At 58.8% G+C, this 18,006-nt stretch overlaps 3 protein-coding genes across 10 annotated transcripts; 1 reads left to right on the top strand and 2 right to left on the bottom strand.

The window, feature by feature from the left end:
* Positions 1-218: 218 nt before the first annotated feature.
* HCFC1R1 (host cell factor C1 regulator 1) lies at positions 219-2,505 on the bottom strand. 3 transcript variants are annotated; one of them, XM_001499611.5, is made up of 4 exons: positions 1,401-2,505; positions 1,044-1,100; positions 813-941; positions 219-590 (listed from the first exon to the last, which is right to left on the bottom strand). In XM_001499611.5, the coding sequence occupies exons 1-4, from the start codon at positions 1,982-1,984 to the stop codon at positions 455-457; spliced, it is 906 nt and encodes a 301-aa protein (XP_001499661.2). In that variant the 5' UTR covers positions 1,985-2,505; the 3' UTR covers positions 219-454. The 3 variants fall into 3 exon arrangements, with proteins under 3 accessions (XP_001499661.2, XP_070088485.1, XP_003362798.1); XM_070232384.1 differs by having other exon boundaries at positions 1,044-1,155; positions 1,401-1,894; XM_003362750.5 differs by lacking the exon at positions 1,044-1,100 and having other exon boundaries at positions 1,401-1,534.
* On the top strand, positions 1,597-4,584 carry THOC6 (THO complex subunit 6). Its single transcript, XM_001499647.5, has 13 exons — positions 1,597-1,938; positions 2,502-2,617; positions 2,719-2,783; positions 2,874-2,977; positions 3,067-3,104; positions 3,186-3,234; positions 3,354-3,425; positions 3,515-3,617; positions 3,704-3,753; positions 3,845-3,907; positions 4,007-4,117; positions 4,200-4,334; positions 4,415-4,584. Exons 1-13 carry the CDS (start codon positions 1,900-1,902, stop codon positions 4,493-4,495), a joined length of 1,026 nt encoding a protein of 341 aa, XP_001499697.1. The 5' UTR covers positions 1,597-1,899; the 3' UTR covers positions 4,496-4,584.
* Positions 4,585-4,615: 31 nt separating this feature from the next.
* Positions 4,616-12,246, bottom strand: BICDL2 (BICD family like cargo adaptor 2). Of its 6 annotated transcripts, none has more exons than XM_023616478.2 (10): positions 12,148-12,246; positions 10,507-10,802; positions 7,968-8,183; positions 7,712-7,828; positions 7,460-7,606; positions 6,394-6,585; positions 6,123-6,272; positions 5,562-5,692; positions 5,184-5,304; positions 4,616-5,078 (listed from the first exon to the last, which is right to left on the bottom strand). In XM_023616478.2, the coding sequence occupies exons 2-10, from the start codon at positions 10,786-10,788 to the stop codon at positions 4,944-4,946; spliced, it is 1,491 nt and encodes a 496-aa protein (XP_023472246.1). In that variant the 5' UTR covers positions 10,789-10,802; positions 12,148-12,246; the 3' UTR covers positions 4,616-4,943. The 6 variants fall into 6 exon arrangements, with proteins under 6 accessions (XP_023472246.1, XP_023472244.1, XP_023472245.1 ...); XM_023616476.2 differs by having other exon boundaries at positions 6,367-6,585; positions 12,148-12,241; XM_023616477.2 differs by having other exon boundaries at positions 6,367-6,585; positions 11,785-12,221.
* Between the last annotated feature and the right edge of the window lie 5,760 nt (positions 12,247-18,006).

Below are 18,006 nucleotides of genomic sequence, written 5' to 3'. Positions count from 1 at the left end.
GATCCCCAGCCCCACTTCCCAGAGCTGGCGGGAGGAGTGAGTCAGCCGCGGGGGCGGGGGCGAGGCTCTGACTCACACATTCTCAATGCCTGAGCCCAGCCTGCCCGACCTGGCCCGGGCCCTGACTGTTTTCCAGGGAAGATGTTGAGGAGAAATCACAGCGTCCAGCACCCCAGCCCTTACCCTCTTCCCAAAGGCCCTGGGTTCCAGACAGAAGCTTTCATTTACTCAGCAATCTTTATTCAGTTCTCCCGGGGGAGGGAGCTCTCTCCCCATGTTCCTGCTCCTCCCACCCCAGGGCTCTGTGAGCTCAGTGTCCTCCTCTGTTAGAGGAAGGTCCTGGTGCCCAGAGGCCCGGTCTGGAGGAATAGCGGGGCAGCTGGTCCCTTCGTGGGGGTGCTGGTCTCCCCTGTTGTGAAGAAGGAAGGCAAGTAGGGGCACCGCCTGCCAGCACTCAGAGCTCCATTATGTCCCCAGCTGGGGTTGCAGGGTAGTGGGAGGTGGGGGTGTCCCCCAGCCTCAGTAGCCGGAGGGCCTCGGGGATCAGGTTCCCAGGGTAGCGCCAGAGAAACAGCTCAGAGCAAGGGCTCCTGGAAGAGGAATTGACAGGGTACAGGACTGAGGTTAGCCTCTCAGAGCCACCCCCCACCAGGGGCTCCTGGGCTGTAGGCACCTTCCAAGAAGCCAAGATGGGAAACAGAAGTTGGCTAGAATCTAAAAATAGCAGAATGAGGCAGGGCCTGGAGATTGGCTGCGAGGGCGGGCTATGATCCTCCAGAAAGCCCAGCCGGTGGATAGTGGATGTTGCCTACCTGAGTGGGGGAAGAGCTGCGAGGAAAGCCATGGGGGGGCTGCAGTAAGGGTGGTCATTGTGCAGGCTGAGTCGAGAGAAGTGGGTGGCCATGTTCTCCTCAGACAGGAACTGCTTGCGCAGGGGTTCCCTGGGGAGAGAGGGAGGCAGGCAGGGTGGGATATTCAGAGGGGAGGTAGTCTGATGGGGACCTGAGGTCTTGTTGGGAGTCCCTCCCTGCCCCCAAACTCACTGCTCCTCCTCCAGGCGCCGCTTGGTGCTCATGGGCACAGCTCCTCGGAGAGGGGAGCTGGGAAGAAAAGAGAGCCAGGTGCACCCCATCCCGAGGATCTGCCTGCCTGAGCCTGCAGGGTCAGCCAGGAGCCCCCAGTCCATGCCTGTCTCAGCTGACGCCCAAGTCATCCCTCTCTCCCGGGCTATCCAGCAGCCTGCCGCAGAAGTCTCAGTTCCGAGCCTCCAACCCCGTCTCAGCTCATGTGCAAGCCCTGACAACTCGCCCTACCGCGTGTCACCCTGCAGGCCACCCCTGAGCCCCTAGCCAAAGCTCTTGCGCTCCTGGGCCAGGGCCACCCAGGGCACCCACACACACCTCGTGTCCAGGCCTCGGGGCGCCCCCGAGGCAGCCCGCGGATCGCGCTGGGCCCTACCCGGGGGGCCTCGCTCCAGGGGCTGCTGCAGGATCATGGGGGTTCGGGGTCCTGTGGGCAGGGGTGGGATCCAGGCGACAGGGGCGGAGCCTGAGGGCGTGGCCCAACGCGAGGGGCGTGACCTTAGGCGCGCGCAGTGGGGAGGTTCTGCGCAGGCGTGGAAGACGGGCGGCGCGCGGCTGGAAGGCGGGTCTGTTTGGCAGGGTGGGGGAGGGGATCCGGCGTAGCGGGGCTGTGGTGGGCGCCACTTAGTGTCCGGGATCTTCGTGGCGGTCACCTCGGTTCCTGGGGCTCGGGTTGGTACGCGGCAGCTGCTTTCGCGCCACGTTGGCCAGCGGTGTTGGGGCGGTGGGGTGCCAGGAAGGAGAGCCGCTCGCGTGCACGTCGGGATTGGTGAGATTGCGTCGCGCGCGGAGCACTCTGGGACTTGTAGTTCTCGAGATGGAGCGAGCTGTGCCGCACGCCGTGCCCCTCGGTCAGGTGAGGCGGGCGTGGTGCGCGGTGCCTTCTGGGCTTTGTAGTCCATGCCGGGCTCGGAAGGGGCGGGCGAGGAGTTGTTCCCTGAGTCCTGTTTTGCGTTGGCTCTTCGTGGGAGTTGGACTCTGGCCTGGGGGCTGGAGAGTCACCCAGAAATCCTTCGGGGGCCTAACACGAAAGTGAGAGAGTAGGGATTAGAAATACGTTTTACGTAGAAATACGTACTGGGGTAATAGAGCCACTTTTTAAGCGCTTTCTACGAGGCAGCCCTATGTGAAACTATACAGTAGCACATCCAGTCTGACAAAATCTCCCTTGCGCTCCATTTGACAGCTGAGGAAACTTGGACGAGAGGCTGGGTGCTTGCTCAAGGTCCTACTAGGCATCACACCTCAACTCTCCCCTTTCTCAGGAGCCACCCCTGGCACTGTGTGGGCAGGTGCCCACTGGCTGGGCCGCCTCAAAGGAGGGCTGAGCAGTCTGGGCAATGGGAGGCCGGAGGAAGGTGTCTGTGGATTGGAGGTCCCAGAGGTTTCAGACAGCCTTCATCTGGCCTCTCCCCACAGATGGAAGTCTTTCAGACCCTGCAGCGCCTGCACATGACCATTTTCTCGCAGAGTGTCTCTCCCTGCGGGAAGTTCCTGGCGGCCGGCAATAATTATGGGCAGATAGCCGTCTTCAGGTACCCTTGCTCCCCACCACCCCTTAGCTCTGGCACCTGGCCTTCCTGGGACTGATGCCCCCTGCTTCTGACTCTCAGGCCCCCCTCCCCTTTCCCTTCAGCTTGTCTGCTGCTTTGAGCTCGGAGGCCAAGGAGGAAAGTAAGAAGCCTGTGGTGACCTTCCAAGGTGGGTGCAGCCGTTGAGTGTGGCTTTGGGGACCCCAGCGTGGAGGAGGGGAGCAGGCCAGGGGCACTCAGGCTCTCCATTTCCGTTTAGCCCATGATGGGCCTGTCTACAGCATGGTCTCCACTGATCGACATCTGCTCAGTGCTGGGGATGGGGAGGTGAAGGCCTGGCTTTGGGCGGAGATCCTCAAGAAGGTAAGGAGCGTGGGGCTGAGGGAAGCACTGGGGCGCCCAGCCCCAGAAAGAGAGAACCTTTGAGGTCACCCAGTGTTTCCTCTATGAAGGGCTGTAAGGAGCTGTGGCGTCGTCAGCCCCCGTACAGGTGAGCCAGGGCCATGTGGCAGAGGGCATGTGGGGGTGAAGGCATCCCTTAGCAGAGCTGACACCGCTTTCCCTCCCCCAGGACCAGCCTGGAAGTGCCTGAGATCAATGCTTTGCTTCTTGTCCCCAAGGTTTGAACCCTTTGTGACTAAGGCGCTGTCCTGCCCTCTTGGCCCAAACTTTGATCCTTCCTCCTCTCCCTGTCCTGATTTGACATTGACTTCTGACCCCACCCTGCCTTCCTCTGCAGGAGAATTCCCTCATCCTGGCAGGGGGAGACTGTCAGTTGCATGCAATGGACCTTGAGACGGGGGCCTTCACGGTGAGAGGCCCAGGGAGCTGGGGCGGTCAGGCTGGCAGCCAGGGGCATTCTTCCTGGATCTTCTCCTGACACTCTCTCTCTCCCTGCAGCGGGCCCTCCGGGGCCACACAGACTACATCCACTGCCTGGCACTGCGGGAGCGGAGCCCTGAGGTGCTGTCAGGTGGCGAGGATGGGGCCGTGCGGCTTTGGGGTAAGGGAATGTCTGGTTGGAGGGAAAGAAGGAGGTGAGGGAGGCTGGGGTGAGTTGGGTGCCTGTCATCCTTCTTCCACACACAGACCTTCGCACGGCCAAGGAGGTCCAGACGATCGAGGTCTACAAGCACGAGGTGAGGGCACACCCCACGCTGTCGTCCCTTCCTTCTCCCTGGGCATCCTCTGTGTCATCACCTCCTCCTCTCTTCCCCTCCTCCCTCCCAGGAGTGCTCGAGGCCCCACAATGGGCGCTGGATCGGATGTTTGGCAACTGACTCAGACTGGATGGTGAGCTGGGCAGAATACAGGATGGGGTGGCAGCTCCAGGCCCTGCCAGCTGAGGGCCTGTGGCTCATGGTGGCTGGGGACCCCCACCTTTCTGCCCAGGTCTGTGGAGGGGGCCCAGCACTTACTCTCTGGCACCTCCGATCCTCCACGCCCACCACCATCTTCCCCATGCGGGCTCCACAGAAGCACGTCACCTTCTACCAGGACTTGGTGAGGCCCCGTCTTGCTTCTGCCACCCCTGTCCGGCTCCTCTCTCCAGCCGACCCCTGAGCCTCCTTCCTACCCTCTACAGATTCTATCAGCTGGCCAGGGCCGCTGCGTCAACCAGTGGCAACTGAGTGGGGAGCTCAAGGCCCAGGTGCCTGGCTCCTCCCCAGGGCTGCTCAGCCTTAGCCTCAACCAGCAGCCAGCAGCCCCTGAGTGCAAGGTGGGTCCTGCAAGGGGCTGTGGGGATCCTGGGAGGCCAGTAGCATGTGGGTAGGTCAGTCACCCTCCTCTTGCCTCCAGGTCCTGACAGCTGCGGGCAACAGCTGCCGGGTGGATGTCTTCACCAATCTGGGCTACCGGGCCTTCTCCCTGTCCTTCTGACCTCTGGCAACACCACCCCCCATCCCAGGGGTTGGAGTGTTTTTTCTTTTTTTTTTTTTTTAACAAATAAAATTTCAGGCTTTCCTTCCATGCGCTTTCTTCCCAAGAATGGAGGCCAAGTCGGTGTAATGATTTATATATTACTCTGATCTTGATACATAAATACCCACCCCCACCCCTGTCCTGGAGCATGCCAGGGCCAGGGGGCCTAGTGCTTAGAAAAGATAGACCTATATGGATTAGAAAAATAGACAGCTCTGCCCCACCTGCTCCCGCCACCCACCTGGGGCCCCTGGTCCCCAAAGCTGGCCCCTGCTCCCACTGAGCCCCTGCCCAGTCTCCCGGGGCGGGGAGGGCACTAGCCCCGTTTGGAAGACAATCTGTTGCTCCACTGGCCAGAAGAGGAAAGTGAGCCAGAGAGGGCAAGGCGGTCCCCTCGGCCCTGCCTTCAGGTCCTTCGGAAGAGATTGCTGAGGCGCAGCGAGAAGCGGGGCGCGGCGCGGCGCGGGGCAGACCCGGCCGCGCTCAGCTCCTTCTGGCGTTGCGAGCGCAGCTGCTGCCCGATCACCACCTGCATGTCGTCCTGCGGGCGGGAAGCGCGCGGGGGGCGGGTCAGCGCGCCGGCCCCGCCCCCGCCCCGCCCCACCGGCCCCTGCCCCGCCCCCGCCCCGCCGGCCCCGCCCCTCACCTGCCAGGCCTCCAGCTCTTGCGTCAGCGCCACCTTCTGGCGGATGGTGCGAAGCAGCTCCCGGGAGAGGGAGTCGCGCTCCAGAGAGACGCGGCTGAGCTCCAGCGACAGTTCCAGGGCTCTGCAGGGGAGAGGGGCAGACAACGGGTCCGAGGGCGCTGGGGCCTCAGCGAGCCAGGGGTCCCGGCGGGGCTCCTGGACCCGGGCGGGAGCGGGGCCGCCAACACGGAAACCAATGAAGTCAGAGGGCCCCTGGGTCGGAATGGGGTTTAATTATAGCCCGTATCACATGTGGAGGATGGGAGGCCCAGAAGGCCCAGAGTGGCCCTGGGGCCCGTGGCCCCGCTGGGGCGGTGGGTGGTGCACAGGCAGGCTCACTTGTTCACGGCCTCGTCCCGGTCCGAGAGGGCTCCGCTTAGGGCCTCCTCGGGGTCCTCCTGCGCCCGCAGCTCCTTCTGCCTTTGCAGCTCCTCCCGCAGGGACTGTAGTTCTGCCCGCTGCAGCGCGATCTGCGGGCAGGGGAGGGGGCAGAGAAGAAGGCAGGCCCCGGGGTCTCCCAGCCCTTGCTCTCTCAGGCAGCCCGGGCTCCAGCTCCCCCGGCCCTCCCCTGCCTGCTTCACAAACAGCCCGGGCAGCTGTGGCCCCATACTGGAGACGAGTCTTCCCAGCTCCTAGGCTGGTGCCGGATGGGGCAGAGCGGAGCTAGTTGGATGCATGGAGAAGCACTGGGAGGTGAGACTAAGGGGGGATGTGGTCCAGGAAGTCTTCCTGGAAGAGGTGGCATAAACTGCCTCTTAAAGCGTGACTACAAGTTTGTTAGGATGAAGGGCGATCCAGGTAGAGAGGGATTAGTGGGCAAAGGCTCGGAGGTGTAGATGGGAAAGAGAAACTGGCTTTGGAAGGGGCTATGCATCAAGCACTATGCTCCTCCCTACCCACCTCATCCTGCAGCAGGGCCACTTCCGCCTCCTTCTCCTCCAGTATCTCTCGTGGGCTCAGGGATGCTCGCTTCTTGGGAGGCTCCAAGCTCTCCTCCTGGGGCGACGGCTGGTGGCTGGACGCCTCCTGGGTCTCCGGGGACAGAGTGGTCTGCTTACCAAAGGAAACGGTCGGTCAGTTGAGGTGTCGAACCTCGTGGGAAAAGGAGGAGGGGCAGAGTCTGCAGCCCTCCTGTATGACATGCCTGGAGGCAGGTGGGCCGCGAGCTCACCGGGGCGTCTCCGCGTCCCTCCGCGTTCTGGCCCTGGTCGCCGTCGAGGCTATGGGCAAGCTCCGACTGCAGCGAGGCGCCTGACACGTCAGCGTCCTGAAGGCGAGACTCCTCCTCCAGCTCGGAGACGCGCCGCTGCAGCCTGTGCAGCGCGCTCAGCGCCTCCTCGGCCTCGGAGCGCGCGCGTTCCAGCTGCGCACCGACCCAAGAACAGACAGCGGTTTGCCGGGTGCGCCCGGCGCCGGTATCCCGCAGCCCGCCTACAGGGGCCGCCTGCGCGCCGCGGAGAGCCAGGCAGCCCGCCGCATCCGGGCACGCCGGCCGCTAGAGCCTGATCCCTTTTCTGGATCTCTGGACGGGCTTGGACCGCCGCTTCCCCTCGGCCGACACCAATTTCCTAGCCTATAAAGCATGGCGCGGACAGGCGCCCGGCTTTGAAGTCCCCCATCACCCTCCCTCCAGCCCCACTCCAACCGGTCGCCTCACAGAGCCCCGCCCCGTCCCCGACGGGTCCACCTTCTTACTCACTAACTGCTGTCATCCAACACTGATCCTTCCTTCCTTCTAAGCCAGCGCTGCGCTGAGTGCCTCACACCCTCACCACAGCTCTGTACCATTACCATCCCATCTCGCGATGGGGAAACTGAGGCTAAGCGCCCCACACTAGCAAGAAGGGACACTGGGATAAGAACCCAGATAAGCTGACCCCAAAGCACAAACACCAGAGATCTCAAACATGAGGCCATGCTGCCTCTTCTCGTTCCCTTTTCTCCATCTCCGCTGTCTCAGACCTGGTCTAGGTCAGCATCGTCTCTGGCCTGAGCTCTGGCCTCAGCCCTCTCCCTGGCCTCCCAGCTGCAGTGCTCTGATGCATTCAAAGAGCATGCTACCCCTGCCCAATACCCTGCCATGGCTCCTACTTGCCCTTGGGCTAATGCCTATGCTCCTGTGGCCCAGCTGCTGGAGCTCCCAGTGACCCCTCTCTGGCCTCATCTCCCAGCAAGTCCTGAGGTGGTAGCCAAGGCCCCAGCTGAATGGATGCGCCCACCCCAACCCCATGGGTCACCTCGAGGCTGTGCTCCCGCCTCTCCCGCCTCAGCAGCAGCAGCTCCTCGTGAGTTGCCTGTAGTCTGCCCTGGCCCTGCTCCATCTCCTCACGCAGGCCTCGGATCTGGGCCTCCAGGTCCTGCCGGCGGCTCTGGAGCATCTGGTTCTGGGGAAAGGCCTCAGAGCTGGAGGGGATGTGCTGGGCCAGCCTCGAAGAACCCCCAGCCCCGCTTTCCTGGTTTGACAGGCCCCAGCCCCAGCCAGCACTCACCTCCCCCTGCAGACTCTCCAGCTGTGTCCTCAGCTCTGCCCCAGCCAGAGCCTGAGCCTGGCACTGCCCCCGAAGGCCATCAAGTTCTTTCTGAAGCTCCTGCTCAGTCTGTGAGGCCTGGGGGTGGGTTGGGGGTGGGCAGTGGAATCCTCTGCTGGCCCAAGCCTCAGCCTCATGCGCAGTGTACCCACCCCCCACCAGGACCCAGGCATCTGCCCCAACCTTGCCCAAGGACCTGGGGTCAGGGCTGTCCCACCTGGGCCAGCTGCTGGCTGAGCCGGAGGTTCTGCTCGCTGAGCTCACTGAGGGCCCGTGCCCGCTCGCGTCCGCTGTCCTGCTGCTCGGAGCGCTGCTCCCCGAGCTGGGCCCGCAGGGCCTCCACGTCCCCCTCCAGCTCCACAGCCCTGGCCTCCCACTCGGCTCCCCGTGCGGCCAGGCCCTGGCGGAGCTCATGGTTCTCCTGCTGCAGCCGCTGTGGGGGCCGGGACAGTGGGTCAGGCACAGAGAGGGAGAGATGAAACTGCAGTAGACACAGAGAGACTGGGACGGAGAGACAGAGACCCAAAGAGAGTCTGAGAGGGTCTGAGACAGGCATGAAAGCAAGAGAGTGGAGAAGGTGGCCGAGGAGAGACCTGACTAGAGACTCGGAGAGAAAGGGGAGCAGCAGAGAGAAATTTCCAGGCCAGACAGGAGGGGCTGACCCCAGGGCTGGATGGGGGTGGGGCTCCCTGATCCCCTCTTACCTCTGGCAGTCGCCTGGGTTTCTGAACCCGAGGTTGCAGGCGCCGTTTCTGGCGCCGGAGTCTGGCTGAATTTAGGCCCCGGCCCATGGCCTCACACCCCTGTGTCCCAGGGACTCTGGAGTGCAGCCTCCACCTGGCCCCTTCTCAGCCCCTCTCCCCAGCGCCTCCTGGCCAGCTCCCTCTAATTAACCCTGATCAGCCCCGCCCTGGCCCCATGCCTCTGCCTGCCTCCCCAAAACCTGTCTGACAAGCGGGGGGACGCGCCTGGCACACCCAGATGCCCAGCTTGGGGAGGCGGGCAAGTTGGGGGCCCGCCCCCGGCCCCCACTCTCTATGGACTGTCAAAGCAGGAAGGTGACGCTTGCCAGAGCTGTTGTGATTATCAGCAGGTAGCTGCAGTTAGGAGCAGGGACCCACCAGGTCCCGTGTCAGCGCTTTACCTGGATTATTTCATTGAATCCACTAGAGTTCGAATCGTTAAGGTCCTTCTTATTTTACAGATGGGGAAACTGAGGCTCAGAGACGTTAAATGCCTTGCCCAAGAATACACAGTGAGTTAGTGAACCAGGGATTCCAACCCAGGCAGCCAAGCTCTTAACCAAATACTGTGGGGACAACACAGCTCTAGGATTAAGCCCGCAGCTTTGGGGTCTGATTGTCCCGGCTGGCGCCCAGCTCTGCTGCTGCTCTGTGGCCACGCAAGTCCCATAATATCCCTGATTCCCATCCATCCATCCATCTATTCCTCTACCCTTTCCTGAGCTCCTCCTGTTCTGGGGTCTGGCTGTCAGCAGGAAGTGACACCACCAAGTCCCCTGCCCCAAGCAGCTTAGGGTCACAGGATCATAGACAAGTGGACACATGCTTGAGCCAGGTAGTTTGGGAGGGACAGTACGGGCTGTAGAGAAGCCCTGGGAAGTGATGAAGAGGAGCGGGGTGGGGTAGGGGATCCTTCAGGAGGAAGTGACGTCTGAATTGACTCCTGCAGGGCAAGAAGGAAGAGGGCTGCATGCAAGAAACAGCAGGTGCAAAGGCCCTGAGGGAACAAGCTTGGGTTACTCAAGGAACTGAAAAGAGGAGGAGGGGTGTGCAGCTGAGCTGAGGTCACGGAGGGCCTCACGCAGGGCCTTGCAGGCCCTGGTGAGGAGTCTCAGTTTCATTTTAAGTGTGATGGGGAACTGTTGGGAGATCCTGGGCAAGAACTGAAATGATCTGGTTTGCAATTTTTGAAGATCCCTCTGGCTGTCCCGTGGAAAATGGGCTCCAGGGGGTGAGAGCAGAAGCTGGGACCAGTGAGGAGGGGCTGCAGTGTCTGGGGCAGTGGTGACAGAGGCTGCAGAGACCATGAGAAGAGGGTGGACTCAGAATCTAGTTTAGAAGAACAATCGACAGGGCTCGCGGCAGTGGGAGGAGAGGTCAGGATGCACAGGCTCTGGTCCTGAGGTGAGAGGCTAGGATCGGGTCAGAGGTGATGAGGTCATAGAGGCAACAGGGCCACCTATGCTGAGATGCCCCATTAGGTGGCCCGGTGGAGAGGGTGTGGGGTGGTAATCTACACATGTCAGGTTTGGGGCAGTGGTGGGGGCTGCCGACAATGTGGAAACAGGGGTCAGTGGTGTCCAGGTGTTTAGGGGGCCAGATGTGACCGCCAGGGTGAGAGTGTGGCTGACAACAGAGCCTGGGGCGAGGAGAACTGTTCCTACCTCACAGGGTTGGGTGAGACCTGACCAAGACAGTGCATGGAAAGTGCTTAGGCCAGAGCCAGGCGGGGAGGGGGCGCCCGGTAACTGTTGCCTGCATTGCGCTATACTGCAGAGGAGCTGGACCCAAGATTCAGAGAGGACTGGCAGCTTGCCCAGGGTTACACAGCCAGGCAGGGGTCTGAACCCAGGTCTTGATTTGTCCTCGGAACCCATGTTCTTAACCACTGAACAACACTGCCAGGGGGACTGAGTCCAGCCCTGAACTGTTCCAGAGGCATCCGTGTGCCAGGCTTTCCTCCCCTGCCCGCCTGTCCTCCACCGGCCCACCCCTGCCCTGCCGCCAGCTCACTTCCTCACGCTCAGAGTACTGGGCGCTCAGCGTCTCCAGCTGCCGCTGCAGCTCCTCATTGCGCTCCAGGAGCATTTTGCCAAGCTCGGCGGCCAGCAGTAGGTCTTTCTCCTTCTGCTGCAGATGCAGGGCCAGGTCCTCGGGCTCCTGAGGCCCCGGGCCCCCTCCCAGGAACGAGTCCCGCCGCTCCAGCACGAAGGGGAAGAAGCCCTCGTCGCCGCTGGGGGAGGCGCCCCCTGAGAGTAGCCCCGAAGGGAAGCCTGGCCCTTCTGGGGAGCTCATGTTGCCTGCAGCGTCTGTGGGGACAGGTAGCCACAGGACACTCTACCCTGCAGTCCAATGGGGTTCGCTCCCCGCTGGCCAAGCCCGGGCCCTCCCGCAATTTTCTACCTGCCCACTGGCCCTCCCAATCCTGCAGCCAGGGCCTCCCTGGGCCATGGAGGACTAACGATCTGTGTCTTGATCACCCAGCTCTGTTAATGTCCCCGGGGTAAACTGAGGCAGAGAGAAGCAGGAAATGAGCTGACCTGCCTTCTGCCTCCTGCAGGCCTTCTCTGCTCCCAGGAAACCTTGCCCCAGTGCTCTGGGACCACAGGCCACCCCAATGACAGCCCTTGCCCCCAAATCTTCCCAGAATCCAGCTGTTCTGGCTCCCAGTCCCTTACCAGCTGGGAAACTCTTCCCAGAATCCAGGTTCTGAGGGACTCAGGGCTTAGGGATGAGTCCAGCCCCTTCTCCTCCCAAGAATCCAGGGCCTTGGCAACTTAGGTGTGCTGACTCCCTTGTCCCCACAAATCCAGCCCCTCCTCTTCCAGAAGCCCAGGGCCCCAGCTCCTCAGGGCTCAGATGCCCTGGTCCCCAGCCCCCTGCCCTCCCAGGTATCCTGGCCCTTGTTCTCCTATTTTGTCAGGACCCAGGGGTTTTGGTCCCCACTGCTTGCAATTTGGGTGCCCAGACCCTCAGTCGGCCCCTCTGGAGTGTTGGCCCCAGCCCACTTTCCCAGGGCCTGGGTGTCGGGCCCAGGGCAGGGCCAGCAAACAGGTTGTGCTGGCGGCTGCAGGCGGCGCTCCAGGTTTCTGTTTACTTCCCGGCCCGCCCCTAGGGATGGAAGCCTGGTGGCGCTCGCCTAGGGCGGCCCAGGGCTGGCGGATCAGGGGCTCCGGAGGGAGAGGACACGTGGGGCTTCCCAGGCATGCTCCTTCCTCCAACCCTCCTAAGGTCTCCCCACACTCTACACCAGCTACACACACACACACACACACACACACACACACGCACCTGTCCCTCTCTCTCCTCCCCTCGTCGGATGTCCAAGCCTCAGGACCCAGGTGCCGCGGTATTCCCGGCCCAGCTGCCTCCAGGCCAGACCTGGGGGTCTCCCTGACACGGCTGATCCGACTCCGGAGAGCCGGGGGCGTCTCTCTTTCTCCCCCCTCCCCTCAAGGAGCTGCCGTTTAGCATCTCGACCTCGGCATCAGGGCCCCCAGCCCCTCGACCCCCAGCCCCAGGCGCCCAGAGCCCGGCCATCGTCTGCCTTCCTGACGGCGTCCCCCGCCCCCCAGGCGTCCACACTGAGGCCACCTGGCTCTGTTCCGCCCCAAGCTCGAAGGGTCCCTGTCCTCGACGCCCCCTAGCTCTCACCTGCCGACGCCGGGCTCCCTCCGAGGCCCCCGCGGTCCCCGATGCCCTCTTCCGGAGGCGGCGCCAGGTGCACTGGCCGCACAGGTGAGGGGGCGGGGCCGGGGCGGGGCCGGGGCGCCCCCTGGTGGCCGGAATGGGCAGGCGGTGCCAAAGGAAAGGCGCCTCCACCAAGGTCCGAGGCACTGACCCATCTTGCTGCCATTGGAAACGACAGGGCCCATTAATTGAGCACCTACTGTATGCAGACCTCACGCTGAGCAACTTTCCCCTCACAACTGCCCTGCGGGACAGGAAATTATTAACAATCATAACAACAAATCTAACCTGTCTGAAGCATTCTAAGTAAGCTGTTAGGAACAACTTGTTTACTTTCACGACTTCCTAATGAAGCAGGAACTGCAATTATCCCCATTTTACAGATGAGGAAACTGAGGCTCGGGGAGGATCTGACTTGCTTGGGGCTAGATGGACAGAACTTGAATGTGAACTGCAGAAGTGTGACTTCAGTATGTGTGCACTTATACCAACTGGTGCTGCAGGCAGGGGCAGATAAAGCGACTTGCCCGTAGCCGCATCTTAGTCCGAGTGGCTCGATTTGAGGCCCTCAGTTCCCAGGCAGCCCAGAGCTGGATACCATGCTCCAGTCAGGGACAGAGGTCTTCGTGTGGAGACCAGGAGGGTCCAGGGCTGGCTCCGGGCTTCAGCCCAGTGCAGCCTGAGTGTGCGGCTGATGCCCCAGCCATGGCCTGGTGGCTTGTCACAAGTCTCCTCAGACTTCCAGGGTCCCCTGGCCTGGTGAGCAGGGACAAGTGGAGGGCTGGGAGCAATGGTGTGCTGGTAACTCTTTAACAACAGGCTCTCTGGGGGAAAGCAAGCCCCAGTTTGCTGCCCTTGCCGGTTTCCATGGTGTAAATACTCCCTCCACGGCTGCTTTCAAGCTACAGACCCGACGTCATTGAAGGTGAAGTTGGGCGGAGATGTGCGTAATCAGCTTTTGCCGGGCAGTGCCAGCGGGGTCCCATACACCTCTGGCTGGGGGTCAGGACTCCTGAGTCTCGGGGAACTGGGGGCCTAGTTGCCTGGGTCCTAGGAAAATAAGAGGAAGGTGGGAGCTTGGACTCCTGACTTGTGGGAAAATGGGTGCAAAGACTCCTTGGAGGGGTGGTGTAAGTGCTGGGACTCCTGGGTCCCTGGGCTGGGACAAGGTTTCCTGCCAGCAGAGAGCGGGGATGCCAACTCTTTTGCAAAGGAGTCTGAGTGTTGCACGGCCTAGCAAGGCCATCATTTTCTCCCGTAGCACCTGTGGGAACAACCTGGTGGGCTTTGGAGGGCTGGAGACACCCTGGTCTCCCCTTGGTGCTGCCATCTGACCCCCTCCAACTGCCAGGGTCCCCCTGAGCCCACTCATACCACGCCCACACTCAGCATACCTTCCCTGAGCCCCCTTCTGCCACTTAGGGGCCAGGCTCATCTGGAGATGAAGTGGCCAAGGCCCTACTCCCAGGAGTGTCACAGTCCACCCGGGAGCTGGGAGTGGGTGTAGACCTATCAGAAACGAAGCGATACAGCAGCAGTACAGCTCGGCTCCTGGGCGCAGGTATCACATGGCTTCGGTCCAAATCCCAGTTTGGCCACTTATCAGCTGTGCACACGTACATCGTTCAGCTGATTAACCTGCAGCCCTCAGTTTCCCCATTTGTAAAGTGGGGGTGATAACAGTTCCTAGCTTACAGCGTTGTGAGGATTAAATGAGGGTGAAGTGCCATCCCTTGGCTGATGCTGGCGATGCAAGAGGTGACTCACCACGAGTATTACAATATACTCCATCCTCACAGCAACCTGTGAGGTCAGGCCACTCACAGCCACAAGCCAGCTCAGAGAGAAGTGATCTGCCTGTGGCTGCATGGCCGACCTCTTATCCCAGCTTGCCTGGCTCCCAGCCCTAGTCACTTTTTGGACATTTGAATCTGGCCCCAGCCTCCTCTGGACCCAGGAGTTCTCACCTCCAGCCTCCCTGCTGGACCTGAGTTCTGGCCCTCACATCCCCTCCCCCAGCCTCCCTGCTGATCCCAGGTGGAAGATAGAGAGGAGGGACAGAGCGGCCCCAGGGAAGCCCTAGGGAGGCTGGGACTTCTGCAGATAAGGGAAGGGATGATAACCCAGCCCTCACCTGCTCTCTGACTGTCCCCAAACAAGCCAGCTTCCTGGAGCCTCCCATGCTTAGACCCGAACGTTCTCCCCAACCTTCCCAACCACCTGGGGGGTCCCTAGTGTTCCAAGTATTGGCTCTGGGGTCTTCTTCCTGGGGAAGGCTTCACAGACTTCACAATGCCTTGGGTAGACTATGTTGGGCACCTGGAGGCCAGCAAAATGCCCCACTGCCTTCCCTGCCCCCTCCACAGAGGCAACCAGTGGGAATGGCATGGTTCCATACCCAGGCGCCTGCAGGCTTTTACGCTATATACAAAGTTTGTGAACGATAAATAGTATTGTTCAGAGCATTTAAAACCCTTATATAAAATATTTCACACTGAATGCATTGTTCTGCGGTTTGCTTTTCTGTTTAACCTGGTGTTTCCATGTTTTTCCCAAATTAAAAAAAAAATCAGCTTTAAGTTGAGGTAGATATTCATTCCCTAGCGCTGCTGTAACAAATTACCGCACACTGGGTGGCGTAAGCAACAGAAATTCATTGTCCCATAGTTCTAGAGGCCAGGAGTCCGAGGTCAAGGTTTGGGCAGGGTTGGTTCCTTCTAAGGGTGAAATCTATTCCACGCCTCTCTCCTGGCTTCTGGTGTTGCTGGCAATCCTCGGCGCTCCTTGGCTTGTAGATGCGTCACACCAATCTCCACCTCCATCTTCACGCGGCCCTCCCCTCTGGGTCTTCTCTGCATCTCTGTGTCCCATCTCTCCCTCTACTTTCTCCTTTAAGGACCCCAGGATCTAGGGCCCATCCAAAAACCAGGATGATCTCATCTTGAGATCTTTAACTACTTACATCCGCAAAGACCCTATTTCCAAAGAACGTCACATTCTCGGGGACTGGAAGTTAGGACTTAGGCATATTTTTGGGAGGATACAATTCAACCCACTACAAGGAATAATTTATATATAATAAAATTCACCAATTTTAAGTGTTTCATTTGGGGAGTTTTGACAAAAGTGTAACTACCACCACGATCATAGTATAGAACACTTTCACAACCCCTCAAAGTTCCCCATGATCCTTTGCAGCCAATCTCGCTCACCACCCCGGCTCCTGGCAACCACTGATCTGCTTTTCGTCACTGTTATTTTGTCTTTTCCAGAATGCTCTCTAAATGGAATCGAGTACAGTGTATGGCCTTTGGGGCCTGGCTTATTTGACTTGACACAGTGCTTTGGAGATTCAGCCATGTTGTACATATCCATTGAATCAGTAAGTTTGAGACCTTCTCAAAGCTAAAGAAAAATTGTAGGAATAATATAATGAACACCCTCCACTTAGGCTCACAATTGTGAACATTTTGCCACCTTTGCTTTATCTCTGTCAATTTAAAAAGCAAATTTGCCTGTTATTTTATCTCAAAATGAGTTTATTCAAGAACAGCCAAAAGAATGACTATTCCAGATGTGCATGCTATGGTGAACCATAGGCAAATCCAGAAAACAAAGGAGGGGAGCTGCCCGTATGGAGAAAAACGGGGAGTAGGGAGGGGCTGTTCTAAAGGAAATTCCACTGGGGGAAAGTAGCAGTTCAGGGCGGCGATGGCTTCTCCTTGGCTGAGCTGCAGCGTTTCTCACTGGCTGAGATGTTACCTGGTGGAGAGAGAAGTCTTCCTTCAGCAGTCAAGTAGTTTGACTTCCTGCTGGAGATGCAGGATTGGTGTAATTGACCACGTGTGATAGGGGTGAGAGCTCCGCCTACGGGCCTTCCTGACTCCGATTTAGTTAAGGTTTCTTTTATTAGTTTCCACATCTCTTACACTACACACACCTGCACACGTTTCGCTAAACTACTGGCTACTTCAGCTTGCATCTTCTGTGGATGCAGATATCCTCCTACATAATCGTGTACCATTGTCATGTGATAAACTGAACATTGATAAAATGGGTAACAATAATCTTACCTAATATACAGCCCATGTTCAAATGTTCTCAATAAGGCCCTTTTTAGATCTTTTTTTTTAATCCAGGATCCAATCAAGGATCACATATTACATTTAGCTGTCATTTCTATTTAGTCTCCTTTAATCTGAAATAGTCCCCTTGGGGGCTGGCCTGGTGGCGCAGCAGTTAAGTTGGCACCTTTTGTTTCGGCAGCCTGGAGTTCGCTGTTTGGATCCCAGGTGTGGACCTATATACTGCTTGGCAAGCCATGCTGTGGCAGGCTTGCCACATATAAGGCAGAGGAAGATGAGGACAGATAGTTAGCTGAGGGCTGGTCTTCCTCGAAAAACAAAACAAAAATAAATGAAAATAGAATAGTCCCCTTGCCTTCTTATGTATCTTTCAGGACATTAATTTTTTTTTTTTTGAAGAATCCAGGCAGGGGCCAGCCCTGTGGTGCAGCGGTTAAGTTCACAGGTTCTGCTTCGGTGGCCCAGAGTTCGCCAGTTCGGATCCCAGGTGCGGACATGGCACCGCTTGGCACACTATCCTGTGGTAGGCGTCCCATATATAAAATAGAGGAAGATGGACATGGATGATAGCTCAGGGTCAGTCTTCCTCAGCAAAAAGAAGAGGATTGGAAGCAGATGTTAGCTCAGGGCTGATTTTCCTCCAAAAAAAAAAAAAAAAAAAGAATCCAGGCAGTGGTTTTCCAGAACGTTTCTGAGATTTATCCGGGACGATGCATTTGGATTTAGTTTGTTCTTAACAGCTGTGTGGTATTTCAGCCAATGTTTATGCCCCAATTTGTTTCTCCACTCTCCTATCAGTGGTCACTTAGTCGTTTGGCTCTTTCTCAGTGTTATAAACAACATTCTTATACACATCCTTATACACATATCCCCATGGACACATCGGTGGGAGTTTCACAGGATCATCCGTCTAGAAGTGGAATGGGTGGGGGGAAGTGTTCCAGTGATCTCTTGCTGCATAATAACTATCCCACAATTTAAAGGCTTACAACAACAACTTGGTTTTCTCTCTCACAGTTTTGAGGGTTGGCTGGGTTCTCCTGGGGGGTTCTTGCTGCCGGAGTCTCATGCAGTTGCAGGTAAATGGTGGCCAGGGCTGGAGTCATCGGAAGGCTTCTTCATTCCTACCCATGTCTGCTGCCTGGGCTGGAAGGCTGGATCACCTGGGGCCAGAGAATTTCTCTCTCCACACAGCCTCTCCCTGTGGCCTGCATGGATTTCCTCAGAGCCTGGCTATCCCAGGCTTCTTACATGGCAGCTGACCTCCTCCGAAGTGAGGTTCCAATAGGGCCGGGCAGCAGCTGGGAGACTTCTTAAGACTGAGCCTTGCGGGTCCTGGGGCCATCACTTGGACAGCATTCTACTGGTCAGGCAAGTCCCGGAGGCCAGCCCAGGCTCAAGGGGAGAAGATTAGATTCCACCTCTCCGCGGGAGGAGTAGCAAAGAATTTGCAGCCATTTTTAAAATCTAACATGGAGGTTATGCTCTTCAGCTTCATTAAATATGGCCAAACTGGTTTCCAAAGTGTAGGTATTAATTTACACTCTGTACTAAAGGGTCGGACTCCATTTTTGATGTTTGACTGCTGACAGCCTTACAGCTCCACACTCCCTCTTTCCCTTGAGTCCCGCAGCTGGGCAGGCTGATAGAAGGCCCTGGTGCTCTCTCCGCAGCACTGGAGGGAAATTTAATTCAGGAAAGCCCTGGCCAGTGTGGGGGGCCCTCAGCCTGGCCTCAC

The sequence above is a fragment of the Equus caballus genome, chromosome 13, assembly GCF_041296265.1.
Source record: "Equus caballus isolate H_3958 breed thoroughbred chromosome 13, TB-T2T, whole genome shotgun sequence".
NCBI classification, from domain to species: Eukaryota; Metazoa; Chordata; class Mammalia; order Perissodactyla; family Equidae; genus Equus; species Equus caballus.
This window is presented reverse-complemented; position numbering and strand designations above follow the sequence as displayed.

What these genes read in the sequence shown, in the direction of transcription:
- THOC6 (XM_001499647.5), top strand. Translation starts at nt 1,900, where the DNA reads ATGGAGCGAGCTGTGCCGCACGCCGTGCCCCTCGGTCAG. An exon ending in CTTTGCTTCTTGTCCCCAAG is followed by an intron (nt 3,235 to 3,353) that starts GTTTGAACCCTT and finishes CTTCCTCTGCAG; the next exon opens with GAGAATTCCCTCATCCTGGC. An exon ending in CAGCAGCCCCTGAGTGCAAG is followed by an intron (nt 4,335 to 4,414) that starts GTGGGTCCTGCA and finishes TCTTGCCTCCAG; the next exon opens with GTCCTGACAGCTGCGGGCAA.
- HCFC1R1 (XM_001499611.5), bottom strand. Translation starts at nt 1,984, where the DNA reads ATGGACTACAAAGCCCAGAAGGCACCGCGCACCACGCCCGCCTCACCT. An exon ending in CGGCGCCTGGAGGAGGAGCA is followed by an intron (nt 942 to 1,043) that starts GTGAGTTTGGGG and finishes CTCTCTCCCCAG; the next exon opens with GGAACCCCTGCGCAAGCAGT. An exon ending in GCAGCTCTTCCCCCACTCAG is followed by an intron (nt 591 to 812) that starts GTAGGCAACATC and finishes TTCCTCTTCCAG; the next exon opens with GAGCCCTTGCTCTGAGCTGT.
- BICDL2 (XM_023616476.2), bottom strand. Translation starts at nt 10,788, where the DNA reads ATGAGCTCCCCAGAAGGGCCAGGCTTCCCTTCGGGGCTACTCTCAGGG. An exon ending in GGCGGGAGCACAGCCTCGAG is followed by an intron (nt 6,586 to 7,459) that starts GTGACCCATGGG and finishes GTCGGTGCGCAG; the next exon opens with CTGGAACGCGCGCGCTCCGA. An exon ending in TGGCCCTGCTGCAGGATGAG is followed by an intron (nt 5,693 to 6,122) that starts GTGGGTAGGGAG and finishes CCCTGCCCGCAG; the next exon opens with ATCGCGCTGCAGCGGGCAGA.